We start from the raw sequence: 24264 nt of genomic DNA, 5'->3' as shown, positions 1-24264 counted from the left end.
CATTCTTGCCGGCACGTAACTAGACACTGCCTTGCCATAAATAAACACCTCCACTCCCCAGGGTTTGGTTGCTTAGGGTCGAGTAACACTTGCTAAATAGGACATTAATTCAGATGGACTGACAAGCTTAATGACTCCGCTCATCTATGGCTCCCGGCATTACACTTTATTAGAGGTAAACAAACATCAGACAGGGTCCTTATTGTCACTGGAGAAGACATCCAAATTGATTGAATGCACGGTGACAAAAACAGCTGTGCAATTTAGAGTGAAATTGGAATGTCTGTGGTTTGGGGAAATGGTTACTGAATTACGCCCGTTCTTTTCGCATATAACGTGGAGCTCATGTACTCATGCTAATCGCATGCTAATATCACAGTAGTACAGCAATATTAGCCAATAGTATGGTACTATGTAGCAGTATAATGAGGGTTGATGTGTCACTTTCGTGATGGTTTTGACACACATGAAAACTGTGATATCAATTAGGTCAGTTCTTCCTGACACAAGGATCTTAAAACGTAGATGTCATAATTTACAGATTACAAAATACAACTGAAAGTTTGTAATATTGTTATATATTTTTTTCAAAGGGATGTTTAACCTCGAGTGATCTGTTTCATATCTATTTTTGAGTCGTCTTGTTGGCTGTATCATGAATACTATTAATTTAAATGCTTGACGTTCTTACTAAAATTCAATGGAGTAATGTAGGCCTGAAAAGGAAACATGTATTCTGACGTATGTCTTTAGAACTACTGAGATTACACATTTTGAGAGAGCTACATTTTATTTAATTTAATGATTTCAACTTGCATATGCAAATATAACACAAGTAATACAACTGTTTTTTGTGTGATTATTAAACATTTATTTGGAAACATTTTGCACCGGTTTATGACTGGGCGTTTTTAAAGGCCCTGTTTATAAATATTGCAATGGTCCAGTTATGCAGACATTATCCTTGCACCACGGAAACTACATTAATTGTTAAATAACCCATTGGTGGGATATTTAAAATTTGAATGGCTATAGGTCATTGTGTGGCAAGAATGGCTATGGCTTTTTAAGGAACACGCTTGTTACGAGTGATAGACTGGAATATAAAATCCAGCTCTCATTAAGGCATTTACATTAGCCTCATGAACAAATGCATATATATATACATAAACTGTTATAGTACAATCCCATGTAAAATGAGAATGACTGCTAGTCTTGTGAATGATAGCAGTAGTCTTATGTATAATCCTGACATCTGCGCCAATGTGGTCTACTCATCATGGTCATAGACTTTTAGTGAGCAGCGGTGATTTATGAGAATGCCTCCATACTCTACACTGTACTGAGCCTGTCCATGATTTGGATATCGGCCAACATTTGTGTGATCCTGGTTTACATTTTTTTTTTATAATAATGCTTTTGCAGAGGGTACGTGGTCGAAAAGCAACCCTGGAGGAAATTGAGATGGTACATTCTGAACAGCATGCTCTACTCTACAGCACTAACCCACTCAACCGACAAAAGCTCGATAGCAAGAAACTGCTCGGTAAGTGTGAATGGCACACGTGGTACCACCAGCAATGTGCACTCTTAACGCGTTGTGGGGTAGGATTTTAACCCGACAGGTTGCTCAGCGGTAAATTGAGCCATGTGCAATTTATTAGAAGGTTGCGAGTTTAAATCCTCATTAGGAATCGACTCAGCCCATCATCCCTTTGGGGTCAAAGACACAAGTACTCCTTTGTGGGCGAGTCAACAGTCGTTGTCCTTATGGATAGACCTGCCCCCGCTATGGGAACGTGGAATGTACACCACTGGCTCAGGGCTGTAGAACGGGAAATGAGAACCACCACCTCAGTGCTCATGTGAGCAGGAAATCAGATTTGAAGCTTTCGTGACTGCAAGGATTCATACTATTAGTTCTTTCGGTAAAGTCACGTAGGTAAAATAAATAAATAAAATAAATAAATAAAAATCACGACGTTTTGGAGGCAACACAAGCTTCCTCACCTGAAGACGGAAGCTTGTGTTGCCTCCGAAACGTCGTGAATTTTGTTGTTTTATTTTTTTTTATTAGTTTTACCTACGTGACTTTACCGAAAGAACTAAGAGTATAGCAGGAAATCACTTTTAACTTTGTTTTCAGGAGTTTGAAAGGAAGTAGTATTGCAGAGTACAACCTTTTATAGGGGTGTATTTGTTTGAAACCATGAATGTAGGAGGCATGTGTTATCAATTTTGATCCCAATTCAATAACTATGGCATTTGGTTTATGCATTATTTGATCTCAGCTGTATTTTAAATCATGTGTGTGTGTTTTTGGCATATGTGCGCATGTTTTCACCTGTGTTTAACCCTACGCTTGTACTATATTAGTCAGCAAATTATTGATGTAACTTCTCTGTTTTGACAAATTTGAATGTATTACTTAAAAGTACTTACATAGCAATAAAAATTAGATATTAGTAGCCTTGTTCTTATGAGAACAAATTCATATAAGTGTTTATTTAGGCTTTTATGTCAGTACGACATCATAAAGACTTTTCGCGCATAGTGATTTGCATTAAGTTAATGAATAAAAGATTTTGAGATTATATTTATTGCCAAGTGTAACATTAGTTAAAAATTAGTTCAAATAAATTAAAGTTGTTTATGAGGGAAACTGTACTTTAATTAAAAAAATATTCGACGCCAATCATATCAATAAACGTGTTCACTTTCAGACGTTTACTGGTGTACGAATATTTAGATTAACATATTAAAGCATACAATTTTCCATCACCGATTTTGCATCAAAACTAAAATGCACTGAAAATAATTGTGAGATTTATTTAACTTCTCGTACTTAGGTATGTATGTTGAACTTATTTCGCACCGTACTTAGCCGACCGCGCTAATTTGGAGGTGTGAGGTTAAGGACAACAAACTAAACACAAAAGGTATTTCTAAAGAAGTGAGTTTTCAATCTAGATTTAAAAGTGCATAGCTCCAATGGCTTCCTAATATCCGAAGGTAGAGCGTTCCAGACAGACGCATAAGCACATCTGAACGTGCGTGATGCGGTGACCATCTGTGTTCGATGGTTATCCAAAAGCCGCAGCGAGGATGACCGGAGTTTGCATGATTGTTTATGCTCCTTGACGAGATCAGCAAGGTATTTTAGTCCATTTGTGGAAACCACTTTGTGTGTAATGAGTGCGGCCTTATAATGCATTCATTCGGCATACAAAACAAAATGTGATTCCACATTGGCAGTGGTGCACAGGCATGATAGATAATCCAAACTCAACACACTCGACAATGAAACCGCACTAAAAGGGGAGAAGCATGCAAAGGGCGATGTTTCAGGCAGTAGCCCTTTCTTTAAAGGAGTGAGGAAGAAGAAACATCGGCAGAAATGTGCCGTTGATAAATATGTTTACTTTTTTACAATTCGCGAAATACATTTCTGACACAAACAGGGGTCATCATATTTACATGTATCCAGTATGTACGTGAATATATATTTCATGTTTTAAGTGCGTATAAAAACACTTGCTTTGCTCTGTTTGGTGTCTATGTAAATGTGGTGTTTGGCTTCGAATGCTGTGGAAGTGAAATGTATCTCAATCTTACAGGGGTATTTGTCCTATGTATATAAATTACTCAATGCCATTAGACCTCTTGTCACCTTAGGACCACATAGCCCTTTCTTGCAGATGAATTCTAAACCTTGACCATGAGCAAAATTGTGAGCACACTAACCACGGGTCCACTAAATAAATACACACACGTGAAAGCATTTGGATCAGATCCATTTGGTTTTGCATGGACAGTTTTACATGTGTAAAACCCCCCACATATTTATTGCCCTTTTTTACAACGAGTATGCCTATTCCCACTTTGCGAAAGAGCGGTAATGGTTGTTACACGGAGCGATGGAACCCACCATAGGAAAATGGAAATTCAACAGTTGGTTCAGGGGTACAAACGGAGATGAGTGCAACTTCATTGTTGTTTGAGCACGGCGATTCATTTTTACATAAATAGTGATTATAAGCAATCTCACAGGTTTGTATGAAATCATTACAAAATCTGGGCAGCATATCTATATTTCAGGTTTTATTTAACTTTCCTCTCGCTTGTTATTAGCCATCATTTTAGCGTACGTTTTGATTTGCTCTGATATGTAATATGTAAACATATCAGCAACGACAATTATTCATTTCAGAGTGTCTGTCAACTCAGTGTCTCTATTCTCATACCTTGTACTAGTGCAACGTGGGGGGGGGGGGGGGGGGAGAAATCAATGAAAAAAGATGCCGTAATGATTTTGTCATGAGCCGCCATAATGGGCATGCACAGGTGCCAAGCTGACATAAGGCATACGCATAACGGGCATTGTGTCAAGAGCTCGCTCCTGGCCAAAGCTAGCAGCAGCCCTGTGCCTTTGATCCTGGATTCCACGCATTGCTGGGTCTCTGCCCCACTTAACCGTGTCATCAAGAGTGACCGGCTCAAGTCCAGCCCTCACTGTGACAAATTTCTCTCTTTTTTAATCTTACCTGTCCCACGCTGTCAGTCGCCCGATGGCTTGTCCTTTTGTGCCAGCTGCCCTCGTCTTGGTATTCATTCGTGGCATTTTCAGCCACGTCCCTGTGCCTGTCCTTCAGAGCAACTGCTGATCGGTGTGACACAGAATGTTGCTTTGATCGGGAAATATAGGGGTTATATTTGTTCTGTGCTGTCGTTGCCTGTTCCTATGTGCGGACCACTTTGATGTTCTTCTTCTTGTTCTGAGTAACTGGCAAAATGGGACTTTCCGTGTAACAAATAAACACGTATTGATCGATTGTTTCAACGGGGCATTGCATGTGGGAGTGGACAGCTATCAGTTGTAAATAATGGAGATTGAAGAAAAAAGTCTCCAAACAGATGCATCACGAAAGAAAAAATGTGTCTGTGTAAATGCAATCAAGGGGAAGTGCATTTTTTAAAATATGTAAATGTGGAAATTTGTTAGCGCTTCTAAAAATCAGCGTATGCCACATTGTGGATGTAACGTATGCCCCGTATGATGACATTTACCAAAGAATGACGAGGTTATGTGCTCTTACTTAAAACAAAAGAGAGACGTGTTTTATCCCAGCTGGATTCGTACTTGTCAACATCGGAGTTACATCATAACCCTTTCTGTTGTTTTCCCTTTATAAATTTTAGCCGTGCTTGTGCGATTTGATCTTCCCACCCTGGATCTTGGCAGAAACAGCTGGTTTTTTGAAGGCTGCAGCACCTCTCTAAACCACCTGTAGCCATGGATTTATCACATTTCACACTTTTTTTTGGGTTGAGAAAAAATTAGTCACAGACAGTTTCCCTGCCTTTCATCCCCGTGCACTGAATTCCTTTCTGATCTGATATCAACATCTGTGAGTTAAGATAATTAATTTTTAAGCTGCGCTAACATTCCTCCCAAAAAGCTTGGAAGCCACCTTTCTCACTCTCAAATAACTTCATTGTAAAAGTGGCACCTGTACTGTTGTAGGATATTTAATTGTATTGGATTCGTGCGGTGTTAAGAATCTTTCTTGCGTTTTTTGCTATTTTACTTTGTAATTGTATTGAAAAATAACACAATTGCCGTACATTTTCGATTTAAAGCTTTCGTGACTGCAGGGATTCATCTTCTTGGTTCTTTCGGTAAAGTCACGTAGAAGGGAAGTAATAAAATAATAAAAATAAAACATAATAAAACAATTCTCACGACGTTTCGGCTACAACGCAAGCAGCCGTCTTCAGGTGAAGAATGAGACAATGCCAAGCTAGGAGCTTATATATAAGCTGCGTTGGAGGTGGAGGAAAGAGCGCCTTAACAAAAGAATGTGCATGTGAAGAGGAATTTAGCATATTCATGGAAAATGCGTAGGAGGTGGGCGGGGGGGTTTCAAAGTCATATTATGCCCATGCATTATGCAGGATCAACAGCACCAAGGGGGGGGGTGCAGGGATTAGCAGTAACAAAGGAAAGGAATGTTAATGATATGTAGCTGCAGTTACTCAACCACCACGTAGAAAACTAAAGTATAAACTACATAAAAAACTAAAGTATAAATAGCATAGCACCATCAGTATACTTACTATACTCTACACTAAGCTGAGTTACTAACAGCAAGTAATACATTACAATTCTACGTCGTAAAAATTATATAATATGCTTCCATCTAAACTTTATTCTATTGCATCAACGAGCATATACCGTACTATATACTGCCAACATTAAATTATATACTGTATTGCTGTAAACCAACCTATATCTTATACATTTAATATAACACTATGTATTATTCTACCCACCCTAATGTGTGTCGAAATGGTTTATTACGTCCTTCCAATGATTGCTAAGCCAGAATCCATCTTCTCGGTTAAAATTGTCTCTGTGTTTGTATATGTGGATCGCCTCATGAACGAATCTCTCATGATAGCCAGATGGCTTGCAGAGAACCTCTGTCTTGGAGAAGTCAATGTCATGTGAGCCCACTGAATTGTAACAGTGATCTGCCACGGCTGAGGTGTTTGTCCTACCGTGTTTCAGGTCTGCCTTATGTTCACGGATGCGGTCCGAGACATGTCGTTTGGTTTCCCCAATGTAACTGCTACCACAGAGGCAACTTAGTTTGTAGACGCCAGGGTACTGTATGTCTGGAACCACATCTTTTACAGACGGGACCAGATCACGGATTTTATGTACTGTGTTGAATCGGACCTGGATCTTGTGTTTAATCAGGATTTTGGAGATCTTTTTTGTGACCCCAGCAATGTAGGGTAAGGTGATGGTCTTGAAAGGCTCCTCAACAGGATCCTTCTTGATGGTTGGAGTGATGGCTCTGCGGATTGTGTAGTCGGAGTAACCATTAGCCTTAAGAGCTTGGCGTACGTGTTTGAGTTCACTGGAAATGTGTTCATGGTCGGAGATGCATTGGGCTCTATGATATAGAGTCTTGATGAGGGAATTCTTCTGGGATGGATGGTGGTGGGAATCCGGTTTTAGATAAGCATCCGTGTGGGTGGCTTTCCTGTAGACAGAGTGGCTCATTGAACCATCAGGTCTCCTTTTGATTAGCACATCCAAAAAGGGTAGCTTGCCATCATTTTCGACTTCCATGGTGAATCTGATGGCTGGGTGTATGGAATTGATGTGGTCGAGAAATTGGTCTAGAGCAGGCCGGCCATGTGGCCAGATGACAAAAGTGTCGTCTACGTACCTCTTCCATAAGGTCGGGCGTAGAGTGGCAGTCTGGATGGCGTCCGTCTCAAATTTCTCCATGAAGATGTTGGCTACAACCGGAGATAGGGGGGAGCCCATTGGGGTGCCCTCAATTTGCTTGTAGAAGGTTCCATTCCAGGTGAAGTATGTATTGGTTAAGCAGTGTCTCACCAGGGGGGGTACCCCAGCATTCAGTCCTTGATGAACCAAGTCTTCAATGATTGCGATGGTGTCAGGCACAGGCACCTTGGTGAACAAGGAAACCACATCAAAACTGACAAGCAGGTCGTCTGGGGACAGGGCAATCCCCTTGATTGTCGATACCAGGTCAGTAGAGTTTAGTACTGCAGAGGTGGTTTTTCCAGTGAAAGGCCGTAGGATTTCGGACAAAAAACGAGCCAGTTTGTAAGTGGGGGAGTTGATAGTAGAGACAATGGGACGAAGAGGTGTATCTTCTTTATGTATCTTTGGCAAGCCGTACAATCTTGGTGGCCTGGCTGCAGAAGGTTTCAACGAGAACTGTTTGGTCTGATCAATTAATGCGGTTGAAGCAGAAATGATGTTGTTGGTTTTGGAGACGAGGCTGTTGGTGGGGTCTCTTTTTATTTTTGTATAGCTGCCATCGTTGAGTAGTTCTTGAATTTTGTTGTTGTATTCTATTTTGTCCATGATGACAGTGGCATTGCCTTTGTCGGCTGAGAGGATGACAATGTCATCCCTCTTTTTTAATTGAGCTAATTCAAAACGCTCATCTTTGCTAATGTTGCTAGCTGGCATCTTAGCGTTTTTGAGGGTTACAGAGATTTCAGATCTTGCTACGTCTGCAGCGATGTGACTCAAGCCCTTGAGAGCTACATCTACTCGAGCAATTATATCATTAACTGGTATGTGTCTAGGTGTGACTGCAAAGTTTAGTCCTTTAGCTAAAACGGATTTCAAACCTTCAGAAATAGGACTGTTACTGCGATTAATTACGACTTTGTTAACATCTAGCTTTTCAATGTGTGGGTCCGGTTTCTTGTTTGAGAGGCGGTTGAATTTGGAAATCAAGTTGTCCTTACATTTAGTCGACATAGCGGCAGCTGAAGAGGCAGTCATTTTTTCCACATGTTCCCAATCCGATGTGGACATTGTTACACTCAAAGATAAGTGTGATTTGTAGAGTGTCTTGTCTAACTGATCTAGTTCGGTGCGCGTAAGTCTGATTTTCTCTGAGATAAGGGCTAAACTAGTTCTAGACAGAATTCGTTTCGCATTAGAAGAAGTTACAGCAGCAGATGTTAGTGTAAATGCGTTTGGTATTACCTTAGAGTCGCGGCATCTCTTCAGAAAGGTGAGAGACTCGATTAGCTGAGCCTTCTTATCCCGGAGCTTGTTGAAGGATCTCAAAGTTATGTGGAAACCCTCCCCGTAGAGGCGGTTAAATTTCGATTTAAAGCTTTCGTGACTGCAGGGATTCATCTTCTTGGTTCTTTCGGTAAAGTCACGTAGAAGGGAAGTAATAAAATAATAAAAATAAAACATAATAAAACAATTCTCACGACGTTTCGGCTACAACGCAAGCAGCCGTCTTCAGGTGAAGAATGAGACAATGCCAAGCTAGGAGCTTATATATAAGCTGCGTTGGAGGTGGAGGAAAGAGCGCCTTAACAAAAGAATGTGCATGTGAAGAGGAATTTAGCATATTCATGGAAAATGCGTAGGAGGTGGGCGGGGGGGTTTCAAAGTCATATTATGCCCATGCATTATGCAGGATCAACAGCACCAAGGGGGGGGGTGCAGGGATTAGCAGTAACAAAGGAAAGGAATGTTAATGATATGTAGCTGCAGTTACTCAACCACCACGTAGAAAACTAAAGTATAAACTACATAAAAAACTAAAGTATAAATAGCATAGCACCATCAGTATACTTACTATACTCTACACTAAGCTGAGTTACTAACAGCAAGTAATACATTACAATTCTACGTCGTAAAAATTATATAATATGCTTCCATCTAAACTTTATTCTATTGCATCAACGAGCATATACCGTACTATATACTGCCAACATTAAATTATATACTGTATTGCTGTAAACCAACCTATATCTTATACATTTAATATAACACTATGTATTATTCTACCCACCCTAATGTGTGTCGAAATGGTTTATTACGTCCTTCCAATGATTGCTAAGCCAGAATCCATCTTCTCGGTTAAAATTGTCTCTGTGTTTGTATATGTGGATCGCCTCATGAACGAATCTCTCATGATAGCCAGATGGCTTGCAGAGAACCTCTGTCTTGGAGAAGTCAATGTCATGTGAGCCCACTGAATTGTAACAGTGATCTGCCACGGCTGAGGTGTTTGTCCTACCGTGTTTCAGGTCTGCCTTATGTTCACGGATGCGGTCCGAGACATGTCGTTTGGTTTCCCCAATGTAACTGCTACCACAGAGGCAACTTAGTTTGTAGACGCCAGGGTACTGTATGTCTGGAACCACATCTTTTACAGACGGGACCAGATCACGGATTTTATGTACTGTGTTGAATCGGACCTGGATCTTGTGTTTAATCAGGATTTTGGAGATCTTTTTTGTGACCCCAGCAATGTAGGGTAAGGTGATGGTCTTGAAAGGCTCCTCAACAGGATCCTTCTTGATGGTTGGAGTGATGGCTCTGCGGATTGTGTAGTCGGAGTAACCATTAGCCTTAAGAGCTTGGCGTACGTGTTTGAGTTCACTGGAAATGTGTTCATGGTCGGAGATGCATTGGGCTCTATGATATAGAGTCTTGATGAGGGAATTCTTCTGGGATGGATGGTGGTGGGAATCCGGTTTTAGATAAGCATCCGTGTGGGTGGCTTTCCTGTAGACAGAGTGGCTCATTGAACCATCAGGTCTCCTTTTGATTAGGACATCCAAAAAGGGTAGCTTGCCATCATTTTCGACTTCCATGGTGAATCTGATGGCTGGGTGTATGGAATTGATGTGGTCGAGAAATTGGTCTAGAGCAGGCCGGCCATGTGGCCAGATGACAAAAGTGTCGTCTACGTACCTCTTCCATAAGGTCGGGCGTAGAGTGGCAGTCTGGATGGCGTCCGTCTCAAATTTCTCCATGAAGATGTTGGCTACAACCGGAGATAGGGGGGAGCCCAAATAAAAAGAGACCCCACCAACAGCCTCGTCTCCAAAACCAACAACATCATTTCTGCTTCAACCGCATTAATTGATCAGACCAAACAGTTCTCGTTGAAACCTTCTGCAGCCAGGCCACCAAGATTGTACGGCTTGCCAAAGATACATAAAGAAGATACACCTCTTCGTCCCATTGTCTCTACTATCAACTCCCCCACTTACAAACTGGCTCGTTTTTTGTCCGAAATCCTACGGCCTTTCACTGGAAAAACCACCTCTGCAGTACTAAACTCTACTGACCTGGTATCGACAATCAAGGGGATTGCCCTGTCCCCAGACGACCTGCTTGTCAGTTTTGATGTGGTTTCCTTGTTCACCAAGGTGCCTGTGCCTGACACCATCGCAATCATTGAAGACTTGGTTCATCAAGGACTGAATGCTGGGGTACCCCCCCTGGTGAGACACTGCTTAACCAATACATACTTCACCTGGAATGGAACCTTCTACAAGCAAATTGAGGGCACCCCAATGGGCTCCCCCCTATCTCCGGTTGTAGCCAACATCTTCATGGAGAAATTTGAGACGGACGCCATCCAGACTGCCACTCTACGCCCGACCTTATGGAAGAGGTACGTAGACGACACTTTTGTCATCTGGCCACATGGCCGGCCTGCTCTAGACCAATTTCTCGACCACATCAATTCCATACACCCAGCCATCAGATTCACCATGGAAGTCGAAAATGATGGCAAGCTACTCTTTTTGGATGTCCTAATCAAAAGGAGACCTGATGGTTCAATGAGCCACTCTGTCTACAGGAAAGCCACCCACACGGATGCTTATCTAAAACCGGATTCCCACCACCATCCATCCCAGAAGAATTCCCTCATCAAGACTCTATATCATAGAGCCCAATGCATCTCCGACCATGAACACATTTCCAGTGAACTCAAACACGTACGCCAAGCTCTTAAGGCTAATGGTTACTCCGACTACACAATCCGCAGAGCCATCACTCCAACCATCAAGAAGGATCCTGTTGAGGAGCCTTTCAAGACCATCACCTTACCCTACATTGCTGGGGTCACAAAAAAGATCTCCAAAATCCTGATTAAACACAAGATCCAGGTCCGATTCAACACAGTACATAAAATCCGTGATCTGGTCCCGTCTGTAAAAGATGTGGTTCCAGACATACAGTACCCTGGCGTCTACAAACTAAGTTGCCTCTGTGGTAGCAGTTACATTGGGGAAACCAAACGACATGTCTCGGACCGCATCCGTGAACATAAGGCAGACCTGAAACACGGTAGGACAAACACCTCAGCCGTGGCAGATCACTGTTACAATTCAGTGGGCTCACATGACATTGACTTCTCCAAGACAGAGGTTCTCTGCAAGCCATCTGGCTATCATGAGAGATTCGTTCATGAGGCGATCCACATATACAAACACAGAGACAATTTTAACCGAGAAGATGGATTCTGGCTTAGCAATCATTGGAAGGACGTAATAAACCATTTCGACACACATTAGGGTGGGTAGAATAATACATAGTGTTATATTAAATGTATAAGATATAGGTTGGTTTACAGCAATACAGTATATAATTTAATGTTGGCAGTATATAGTACGGTATATGCTCGTTGATGCAATAGAATAAAGTTTAGATGGAAGCATATTATATAATTTTTACGACGTAGAATTGTAATGTATTACTTGCTGTTAGTAACTCAGCTTAGTGTAGAGTATAGTAAGTATACTGATGGTGCTATGCTATTTATACTTTAGTTTTTTATGTAGTTTATACTTTAGTTTTCTACGTGGTGGTTGAGTAACTGCAGCTACATATCATTAACATTCCTTTCCTTTGTTACTGCTAATCCCTGCACCCCCCCCCTTGGTGCTGTTGATCCTGCATAATGCATGGGCATAATATGACTTTGAAACCCCCCCGCCCACCTCCTACGCATTTTCCATGAATATGCTAAATTCCTCTTCACATGCACATTCTTTTGTTAAGGCGCTCTTTCCTCCACCTCCAACGCAGCTTATATATAAGCTCCTAGCTTGGCATTGTCTCATTCTTCACCTGAAGACGGCTGCTTGCGTTGTAGCCGAAACGTCGTGAGAATTGTTTTATTATGTTTTATTTTTATTATTTTATTACTTCCCTTCTACGTGACTTTACCGAAAGAACCAAGAAGATGAATTGCCGTACAATTGTGTTGCATGCGCCTTCCATGTAACAGCACAATTGACATTGCGGCTGTGCTGATGCAAAGACCGTATCATACCTGTGACTAAGTGTATAACATTTGCATTATTATACCTGTATAAAAGGAAAATAAATATTGATATTATCGGCGACAAAGCAATCCTATAGAAATCTTCATAAACCTGAGCTAACACAATTTACTTACCTGGCTCTATGCCATCTCAATATATATTTTACGACCAAAACAAAAGAGGTCATTGTGACTTCGAGAAAGAAACACGTAAACATTCACATCTGTCAGGGGCTACGCTAACTAAATTATGGGGTACGTGTTAAGCAGAGCGATATCAGCTTACGCGACAAATTGAATGAACGATTTCAATAGCGGCATCAAAAAATAAAACGGTGGCCGGTCGAGTTACTATGACAACCCGTTCATCTCTTTCAGGCTCCCTATCCCAGAAGATGTTTGGACTGCTCCCTTGTGGCGGCCTCGGGGTAAGTCTGCCCGCATTCGCACGAGGAACGCGAGTCGGTGATGGTACCCTACGCGGATTAATCGGGTTGTCGCTCACTCCGTTACTTGGGCGAAGAGAGAGAGCACTTCGTGTGGGACCGGCATTTCCCCCCTCGACTCCAGTTTTGTTTTCATTAAAACTCCGCTGTGGTCCCTAGGCATAGGCCACATGTGTTTTGATCATTACACGAGCTTTAGAAAATAGTGTCGAGAGCTTCCCGGCATTATTGCGCGGGTTCTGCCAGTATTCGCTCCACACTTTGGTTTCAAAACAGGGCAACGTTGCAGTCATCAATGTTCTGGATGTGTATTTTGCAAGGTCAATGTGCGGCCTTGCTTTCATGCGGATTTATGCAACGATTTCAACAACACTTGATACAAAAAAACGCTCGACGACTGCCTAGCCTGTTATTTCCTTTTTGTTTTTACAGGCCTGGGCTTTTTGTATTTTAATTAGTTTGTTAAAAACACATTCTTGACAAGAGCCGTGATGAATGTGTACTGCTGTGCGGGCACTCCATTGGGAATGATTTAATCCAACACCACGGTGAAACCTTAGAGCCCCCACGGGCTGCTGATATCCTTCCCAAACATGTCATTCATGATATTTTTTTGCTTTCATACCTTTAATATAGGTACTCTTTTTTATAGTAGCCAAAATAGGTTTTGGCTTTGTGTCCTTTTGGGGTTTTCATTTATCAGAGGTTGCTTTATTGCTCAGGACAATGTGGGTGTGTAGATGTTGGACAATTTGGGGGTATGCTCTTGATATTGAGAGATGATTTTAGATGACAATAAAAAAAAGTTGCATGGAGCAGGTTTTACGGACTTAACATTGAACCCGTTTTTCTGTGGCAGTAAGGCTATTGGCATTTGAATCTAAGGCAACTATGTGCTCTATCAGATTTTAAACTCAATACAGTTTTATACATACAGTTTATATAAAAGTAGAACGATGCAATATAATCTTAGGCATCTTTTCTTGACTTTTACTCGTTCCAGATGAAATATAGCTCCATGTGTTCTGTTCAGATTTTTGTAAAAAATATATCTTTGGTTTTGGACATCAATGAATTTACGGCAGCACTTCCTTGACTAAAACAGAAAACTTACAACGGAGCATTCTAGACATCATGCATCTTGATCGCTGCAATCCATTAACTAAACTTCAAAGGAAGCACCAGCCGCCTATAGTGCAAAATAAATCGTTGCAACATTTCTAAATGGGTGTATACGTGTACCTTATTATACATCTCTAAAGGAAGGTGAATACATTAAAAATATATTTATTTTTCTGAAAACATTCCACATGCAAAACTTCAATTGTTATGAACGACAATCAATGCACGTGAATCATGTGACCGTTTTAAAGATAATGTAATATCTCAGTGTGTTGCTTTTAATGCATTCTTGTGTAGTACTTTTTTTAGTTGGTGCACGATCCTTGTTCCTGTCTGTGCAAGCCCCCTGCGATCGGGTACATTGTCAAGACAGTTGTACTCTGTACTCGGGCCCGTAGACGTTCATTGAATGACTTCTGTTGAAACGGTGACACCAACGTGAGACCAGAGCATTGTTTGGGCCAATTTTTTTCCTAGCAGCAAACTCTAGAAAGGTTCATGACTGTAAGAGTCTCCTCAGCAATCAGGACTGTTGAACAACCGCCGTGGGTCACTAGATGTTATTCTGTAAATGCATATGAAAGAACACTCCAACTTCACGATTGCACTTCCAATTAGCACGGTTGGCTACGTATGGTGCGAAAGAAGTCCAACATACAAGCACACATCATCAGAACTGTGTAAAACTCAGTATGCGCTTTGATAACATCTACCAACGCAGCAGTGGTTGTTTGACAATGCTGCACTCTGCTGATGAAATCAATAAAGCTGAAACCAGTTCACAGCATATTGCTGTGTAGGTTTGAGCGTTTTTTGCTGTGTGGCTTAACCTAGGGGTCGGCAACCAAAATAAAAAGAAGAGCAATTTTTTCGAATTGGGTACAAAAAAAATCCCAACCCTCAATAATTCAAGGGCCACAATGCATGTGGTGAATACGAGACGGTGGCTCCTTGATAAATAAGGTCACAAAGCAGTTCCTTTAAGAGCCGCATGAAGCTCCGTAGCCAAAGTTTGCCGACCCCGTGGCTTAACCGATGTGTTGTCGGGTTTGCACCATGTGTTGTTCAGCATAATGTTCAAGCATGTGCTGGGAGCATCTTCAGGAATTGAAATGCAGTCCCAAAAATCTGAAAACGCATTTGACAGAAATTCAGTGTTTGCTGTTTCAACAAAATTAGTGATGAAGACACATAGGCAATGGAACAAAAAATAAATGTGGTTTTAAATGGAGAACAGGCTTTCTATCTTTATTATTTTTTGGATTGGCATTAGTTGTTTTTAAAATATGAAGTTTGCCAGAGTAACTAACAGATGACATACATACCATCTGGTGGCACAACAATAACAAATATTCAGAATGTTAAATATATACACTGTGTAAGGAAACTTATGTTAGATCTAAAATAATATATTCACTATATGCATGCATACTTGTTACTTTAATTTTCGTTATTGACACTTCTCCCTTTGATAAAATTCTTGTGTTGTGATTTATTACGTAAAGATGAGTCTTCAAGCTTGTCTTTAGAACATTTTGATCACAGCTCATTTATACGTCGTATTGTACACTGTACGAATGTGATTTGCTTCCGAATTTGCCCATGTTGACTATTTATTATTGCTATATATATTTTTTGGCCCACATAGTTTTCATTTAACTTGTATCAGGTCCTTCCTGTTGGCTGCTTAGCTATGATTTTGATGTCAATTCAAAGCAGGCTGGCGATAACTGCAAACAGTTATAGAAAGGGAAACGTTATAATTCTTCTATGGCTTCCCTTCCTTCCGGTTCGACTGATGTGTAAATGGTGCGTGAGGTTTCTCTCTCCGCATGGGTCAAAATCGAGCGCGTGGGCTGATGTCATCGCTTTGGCTCTGCCCCAGACGCATCTGACAACAATATTGGACCGGCCGTCAGGGCTTAGAAAGAACCTCTCCTCTGGCTTCAAAGCACCTCTCTGTGGCTGATTTATCTGGCCTTGATCTGATAGCCGAGCCGCTGGAGATGGTAGGAAGCGAGTGCATAAGAAGGGCTGCTTTTAGTTGTCTTTTTATTCACCGGGTTATTTTTTTTTTTGCCAAATGTACTGTAACAGCAGTGAGCTCTCTGCATGCTTTGAACAATCACGGGAAGCGGAGGTGCATTATAGGAAACCTCATACTACATTATGGAGAAGGGCACTTCCCTCGTATGAGTCGCATGCTGGACATGACACTTGTGATGTAAATTATTGGGTATCTGGGAGAAAAATATTGTTCACAGGGCATCCTGAATGGTTACCCCAGGTCACTCTGGCAAATTAGGCTCGTCTGGTTTCTTGAGTTTCTCTTGAGTTCTTACCTCGTTTAACAATATAACACTTCAGGAGAAGGAGCCATCGGTGGAATGCTGATGTGCTATTTGATGATCTGTTCATCATAATGCCCTTTTATATGAAACAAATATGTTACATTTATATATTGTCCCAAATAATATCAGCACGCTGATTACACACTTCAGCACTGGGAATTGATAGCCATTACTTTTAAGATCTGATATGAAATTGTTGAAGCTTCAGAAATCTCATAAATAAATAATAACAAGATAGATTAAAGTACACACAATGTTTGTGTTTTCCATTGCTGAGAGTAAAAATATATTTTGATAGTTACCAACCGTTTTCATTCCCGAATACTTTTGATATAGTCTTATCATAATATAAACGATAGGAAAAGGGAATCTCTTAGATTGAAAAGTCAATAATCCTCTGAATGAAATAGTGTGGAGCGAATAATGAATGAGTCCCATTATTCTTTGATACTGATCACAATGATTTATAAATTGATTTCAAAATATGAGAGGCCTGTAGATGTCATTGACATTGGGATAATGATGAGAATATTTGACAAAGATAATAAAATTAGTGTTGGTTCAAATCGCATAAGTAAAAGGTGTGTCGTAAGCCCTCCTCCACCCAACATTCCATGCTGGTTGTAAATACCAGCGAAATATTGTAACCCAATTGTTAATTGTTATGGATTGCTCTACAACACGCTTTGTTCAATTGACCATGTATTATTTTGCTGCATCGGGTGGAAGAGGGTTTACGACACACATTCATTCCCCTGACTGCAAAAAAAAGATCTAATTACGAATCACGATATTGGTTATGGAAGCGTACGTGTTAAATTTAGCGGTTTTGTTAGTGAGTTAACGGGGTAATCTTTAGCCATTTGTTGCTATCATCACCGCCACTAACACGAGTGGTGTTGGTGGTGATAATAACGATGGTGATAGATGATGATGATTGTGCGGAGCATTAAAAAAAAACCACTCTGGCTTCAAAACGTGGTCCACAGTTAGGTGACGCTCTGTGCAGTGTAAATCTTAGATGGCAGGGTTGTACAGCTGCACTTGATGGTGCCTTGGGACAGGAAACCACATGCTCTATGTTAATGAGGCATGATCGGACAAAATTCTTTGTGCTCGGCGTTCCATGTGTGGGAGTTTGCACACGTGCTCGCGTGCGTGTGCAAAAGGAATTTGCATACAGGAGATTATTACTTCAACGAGATGGTGTTACTTCATCACATTTGCGTGTGCAGTCGATGCTGCAATTTTTTTTTACTATGTGCATCACCAGTCAGGGACTACTTGCAATGTACATTCTCTGAAGAATACACCACAGCCGGAGACATGACGTGTGACGGCTCTTTAACAACAACAAAAAAGAGTCCGAGCAAAAACTACGTGAAAATATAAACTAATGCATCATTTCATTCCGCTGGAGTTTATAGAATGAAAGAAAAATAAAGACGCATTTATTATTTTTTCACAGTTTATCAGAAAATCAGGGGGGGGGGGAGGGGGGAGAAAGTGATATTTTTTACAAATATCCAAAACCCGTAGCCACAACTTGTGAGTTCCCGGCACGTTTGTATATTTTTCCAGTGTAAAGGTCAACCTACTTATCTGTTAGCTTTGCACGCTCTACCCCCCTTGCACACAAACACGCTCAACCCGCGCCCCCCCCCCCTCCATGGCCCGTCATCGTCGTGTGCTGTGCTCTTCTCATTTTCCGACCATCCATCGGCCGCGCGATGTTTGTGTAGGTGGACAGCGACACGGTTTGGAACGAGCTGCATTCAGCCAGCGCCGCACGGATGGCGTCCGGCTGCGTGAGCGAACTCGCATGCAAGGTGGCCTCGGGGGAGCTCAAGGTAGGGAGCGGGAAGGGGCACAGGGGACGTTGGAGAGAGATGCAGCCAAAGGGACAAAGGGGCAGAGAGAGAGAGACGAGAAAGATAGGGGCCCTCATTGTTAAACTAAACTATAACTGTTTAACTTTTTTTTTTACCAGGTAAGGCCCACTGCCGCAAATGATAGCCCAATGAAGTGGCCTATCATATTGACATTTTTGCGACCAAATTCTCTGAGCGCAACGTTTGTTCTAAATGTGGAGGGAAAAAAACCGGAGGACCCGGAGTAAAAATCCACACGACCACGGGGAGGGAGACACACAAACTCCAAATATGCATGGGTCAGGGTCGGGAACAAACCCACGACCTTATGTATACCAGGCGAGGAAGTTAAGATTTCGTCACCATGGCACCCTAAGTTTGTGCAGCGTTGTGTGGGTTGTGTTCGGGGTTGGTGGCTATGGCGGTTGGCAGTGGCCTGGCCTGGCCATTTGTGTCCTGTCACGTTGCTAAACTTCTTCCCGGTGACTTCTGGTTGCTGGGACCCTACTCCGTTGGCTGTGCCCCTACTGTGTGCGCTTGTGGGCCGCAGTTTGTCGTTGCATCAGTCTCGTCTCCGTCTGCCATTGCTCTGTTAAAGGGGCGCCACGCTGGCGAGATGTTAACGACCTCGCCAAGTATGCAGGAGGTCGTAGGTTCGATCCCGACCCTGACGTCTGCTGTATATTTTGAGTTTGCATGTCTCTCCCCGTGGTCGTGTGTTTTTTTCTCCGGGTCCTCCAGTTTTTCTCTCCACAATTATAATCAACGTGCATTTAGAATATTTAGCTGTTTTAAATTTCCACTTGATTATCCACTTCGTTGAGCTATCATTTGTGGCCAGGTCGCTTCTAAAAAAGAGCTATACAGCTCAGTGGGCCTTACCTGGTCAAATAAAAAATTTAGTTAATTTAGTAATAAATTTTGCTTGTATCTGTCCTCTCTGTCCTTTACCCCTGTTTTGCCGTGACGAGATTGCATTCGAAGCACTTTCGAACTTGCCATCGCGTTTTATCACGAAATTATATGAATGTAAATCCTTATCTGCATCGTGAGTTTTATATGCTGATAGATAGCAAGTTAACAGAAAAAAGAGAGCATTTGGAGATAAGAGTATGAATGAAAGAGAAAACGATCAGTGTGGTTGCACAGGTGTGGGATATTTCGTTTCAGATATATTACATGCTATAACGGAAACAGGAAATTGCACTACTCTTATGGACAAGCCTTTGCCCAGATATTACTCTCTTTTACAACCAGCAGTGGGTGATGTAAAACGGGCCAAGGTTATGTGTGTCCCGTTGTATGAAAAGTACATAACCTACGTGCACATTTCCAAGACACGATTACCTCCGTTACGTGTGCTTCGAAACTCGCGCAAGAACACACACACGCAACCATTCACATACACAAAACCCGCACATTCACACCTGCGCACACACAAACGCGCACGCGTGCACACGCTCGCTGCTGACACGCACGCACACACGATCACATGTATACACAAGCCTTTTGCCACCCATCACCATCCCCAGGGGCCGTTACGGCACTTGTAGAAAAAATATTCTCACCGCATGCTATTTGTCGTGCTGTCCACGGTTTCCGCTGGGTCTTCTCAAAACAATAAAATTCTGAATTGAGGCCACACACGTGGGCAAACTATAAACAGTGTCAACGCTAGTCGAATGCGCATCGTGCCGTTCTATTGTGGAGAAAAACACTTTGCATCATTTGAGTATCTTCTTGGTTCTTTCGGTAAAGTCACGTAGAAGGGAAGTAATAAAATAATAAAAATAAAACATAATAAAATAAAATAATTCTCACGACGTTTCGGCTGCTTGCGTTGTAGCCGAAACGTCGTGAGAATTATTTTATTTTATTATGTTTTATTTTTTATTATTTTATTACTTCCCTTCTATGTGACTTTACCGAAAGAACCAAGCAGATGGATCCCTGCAGTCACGAAAGCTTTAAATCGAAATTTAAATCATTTGAGTAGTTTTGAGTTGTGCTGCCCGATTCTTACGTTGCACTGCCAATATACAGATAGCTAGTTTCATACCGGGGTAATAGTTCTCGGGAAAAGACCGTAAGAGAAAATGACGGTTTTCTTATTTAACAGTATTAACGTTTCACTTAGTTTGACACCGTGAAGAGAAGCTGTTTCTTTTAATGAATTAAATGGCTAGTTGCCATAGTTTTGTAAAACCTCATTTTCACGTAACACGTAGGTGTTAAGCAAAAATCTATTTTGATTGTAATTTTCACTTTTACAGCAGGGTTAAAATAAATACATGCCAGCAATTATAGATCCACCAATTGATTAAGGCCTCGCTACACCATAACAGTCTTGCGTGGGGGTTGTTTTGTTTACCATACTTCACCATGCTGGTCAGTGCTTGGTTAGCCAGCAATTGAACTCGGGTCGCCGGGTCCATCGCGCGTCACGCGAACCACACCAGCACCGCTCTTACCTCCTCCTAACAGGGGTTGTTACTGTGAGTGTATTTATAGAACCCAATCGGCGTGCATTTTTTTTCGGTATATTCACCGCGACACTCGCGTATGATGGCATCTCAAAGATGAGAGAGTGCACGGTCTAACCCGGAGAATGCCGTCCTCCTGCAGAACGGCTTTGCCGTGGTACGACCCCCGGGTCACCATGCTGAAGAATCGGCCGCTATGTGAGTTTACAGAACCCGCCACACACACAGGGGGGGAGAGGGGAGGGGTCTTAGCATCTCCTACCCCCTGAGCCCCTATCCCCCCCACCACCAATCCACCCCCCCACCCCCCGCACATATCCCAACGTGCTGCAGCCTCACACCTGCGAGCGTGCACCACTGCCATGTGGGACTTTACTGCAAGGTCCATCCGCAGTGCTGGGGGGCAGGCAGGCGGGCGGGGAGGGGGTATTACAAGCAGTGGGTTTCACTGAGTGAGGGTGAAGGAGAGCCACACTTTCTGGCCAGGCTCAGGTTTCGGTGCAGCAGAGATTTATACAGGTAGCATTTGCAAATGAGAGGTGCAATACTGGTGATTGATGCTTATCACTGCGCAGGCATTTTTTGATCTTTTTCTCTCTCTACATCGCATCCCTTTTACTCCAGCAATTAAATGAACATGATATTTTCCACATGCATTTTATATTAATAATTGTGCAGCGGTGGGGGAGGGGGGAGGGATGCTGTGTTCGCTTCACGAAGGCCCTGAGTTTTTAGATTTATAACGACCCAATTTTGGGGTTTGAGTTGCCTATTAAAATAAAGGAAGCAAGGCTATAAAATAAGTTTTAACTTTTCTTACACAAATTCACAATTTTTTATTCTTTGGGAGTTACATCATTTATACAATATTTAAAACAGAAAGCTCACATTTTTGTAAATTATTTCACGTGAAATAAAAACTTCATCTTCTTTTACGATTTAATTTTAAGACATTTCTTACAAACACAATGCTTTTACTTGTACGTGTGTGTGTGTGGGGGGGGGGGGGGGGGTGCCTCAGATTAACTTGAAAGGAATTGAAAGATTACATTCAATGCCAGGGTTTCAACCCATAACTAAAGGCATGAGGAAGAATTAGACATCGTACCCAATTAAATTAGGGGATGTCAAAATACATTAGTGGAGGACCTTTTGCAACGGGGAATGCTTAACAGATGAGGACGGAGTGCATCAATTGGGCCACTTTCTTGCCATTTTGAGCACGATTAAATGGAAACAGCTTTTTGCCCAAATCAAGAGAGAAAGATCCTTGTGTGTCCACATGCGAACTCATGCCGCATTTTAGCATCGATCAGCTTGCCGATTCCTGTTGCACGTGCTACCCGTATATGGCCATGAACAAAGCCACCATGTTAAATTTTTTTCGGGTTTAACGTGGCACGCATCAATTTTATTTTGTCGAGTAATTAAGTCACTGCTGCGTTGCTGATGATGCGTAATGCTTCCCTGCAGGGGTTTTTGCTTTTTTAACTCCGTGGCCATCGCGGCAAAGCTGTTGCAGCAGAAGTTCAACGTGAGGAAGATTCTCATCATCGACTGGGTGAGTACCCACTCCGCCATTCAACGCTCAGCAGAGTACTCGCCCAGTCTGTCTGACAGAAAGAAAGAAAACAGGGAAATTATTAGTTTTTCAAGGATGTACAGTACTAGATCACGTATAAGATGGTCACTTATTCGGCCCTGACCAATTTATCACGTGGTACGGCTATCATTTTCTCTCGATGTCACAATTTTGACCTCGTCGGACAGTACAAGAATGTATTCTTAATGTTTGCGCACATTCACTTCGAAAGTACAGTGTAGCAATTTCCCATTTTCAAGGCGATTAGTGATTTATTTTTGTCCGGTATTTTATGTGTTCCTGGTGCAGCTGTCATTTTATGCTCTTGCCTCATCAATATACTCAGGCATACTTAATTACACTGCTTATATGTAAGCCTATAAATTGAGCCTGGCATGGACTGATACAGTAAGCCTAAATTACTAAATTCAATGGTAAGAATTTTAAACCACTACTCAGTTTTGTATCATCTGTATCCTTGTACTTTTAAAGTAGATACATGTTATGTAATATTAAGTATATTGGTTAATGTTGAGAGATCAGTCGTTGCATTTTATGTTTAATTCCAAATAATTGAATAACAACGCAATTTTTTTGGAGTGTATATTGTCCATAATTGAACATGCCCAAATAACAAAATGTAGCAATGCGTGTTTTAACATATTTTTTCATTTCATATAAATGGAAAATACCATCTGTGAATACAAAGTAATATTTAAACATACACATTGTATTTCCGTTTAAAAATTCAGCATGACATATATTTAGTGCTTGTTGATTGCATGTTGTGTGGGTACGTTTTATGAGGTTTAAAGCTAAAACTTTAGAACTTAGCTAAGGAATATTTCCCTTCTTAAGCCATCTCATAAAACGTCTCAGATTCTGAACGGAACAGAAGATATAAACCCCAGGTTTATTATTTTCCACCAACTCCTCAATGCCGTGAATCTCCCCAAAATAAAGGAAATCTCTGTGCAGTAATAAAAAAAGTCCTTTCGCTGAATGAACATATGTTAAGTTTAGCCCAGATGTAATTGTAAGTGCAAAGGGCAAAACATGGCATTTAAAAAAAACAGAATATATATTGACCAAATGTTCGCAATAAAAGTCTACGCTTGCAGCTGTTGCAAATTTACATTTAACCTATTCTCGTTTTAGCTTTTTTTGTTCAATTCTCACTCGGCAAACGCCCTCCCGCTCCCAATTATATTGGATAAAAAAATGCAATTACATTTTTATGTTCATCACATTTCGACGAGAGATTATCGATGTTTCACTATTCACACCATTCTCTACTTGTCATGTATGTTATCAATAATGGCCCAAAGGCATGTTCTTCATCTATAAGCATAATACTTTGTTTCATGTCAACATTTGCATCGTTGAATTTGAAAATGTGTTTTCAAATGTATGCATTTTCCCAAAAACTATGACTTACTTGCAAATAATTTTAACCAAGTATATTTTAAATTGAACATAAAAATGATATATTTAAAGAATAATTCAGTTATTTTTAATTTGGCATTTTTTTCACTCTTCCAAATAATGTTTTAATACTGTGATATTGGCTATTACTAATTCATTATTAAACGTTACACGTTTTTACCATGAGCAATGCTGGAGTATTTGCGCAACCTCCATCCACCCCACTTCATTGTTCTAATATAACACACACAAGCAGTCATTATTGCTCTACATACTTTCATTTTAATGTTATTGATACGTTTTCAACAAGGATTTTTGTACAATATCACAAACA

The 24264-nt window shown here is 41.2% G+C and overlaps 1 protein-coding gene across 1 annotated transcript in view; it reads left to right on the top strand.

Annotated features, from left to right (window-relative positions):
- Positions 1-24264, top strand: part of LOC133346236 (histone deacetylase 4-like) — a 103105-nt gene that overhangs the window by 47216 nt on the left and 31625 nt on the right. The window contains 5 exon segments of the mRNA XM_061557776.1: positions 1426-1546; positions 13029-13078; positions 18312-18419; positions 21066-21121; positions 22397-22484. Of these exon segments, the coding sequence (XP_061413760.1) occupies positions 1426-1546; positions 13029-13078; positions 18312-18419; positions 21066-21121; positions 22397-22484 (423 nt within the window).

The sequence above is a fragment of the Lethenteron reissneri genome, chromosome 23 (genome assembly GCF_015708825.2).
Source record: "Lethenteron reissneri isolate LAM-NWPU_2019-01 chromosome 23, ASM1570882v1, whole genome shotgun sequence".
NCBI classification, from domain to species: domain Eukaryota; kingdom Metazoa; phylum Chordata; class Hyperoartia; order Petromyzontiformes; family Petromyzontidae; genus Lethenteron; species Lethenteron reissneri.
Note: the sequence above shows the minus strand (reverse complement) of the source record. Positions and strands in the feature narration are given on the sequence as shown.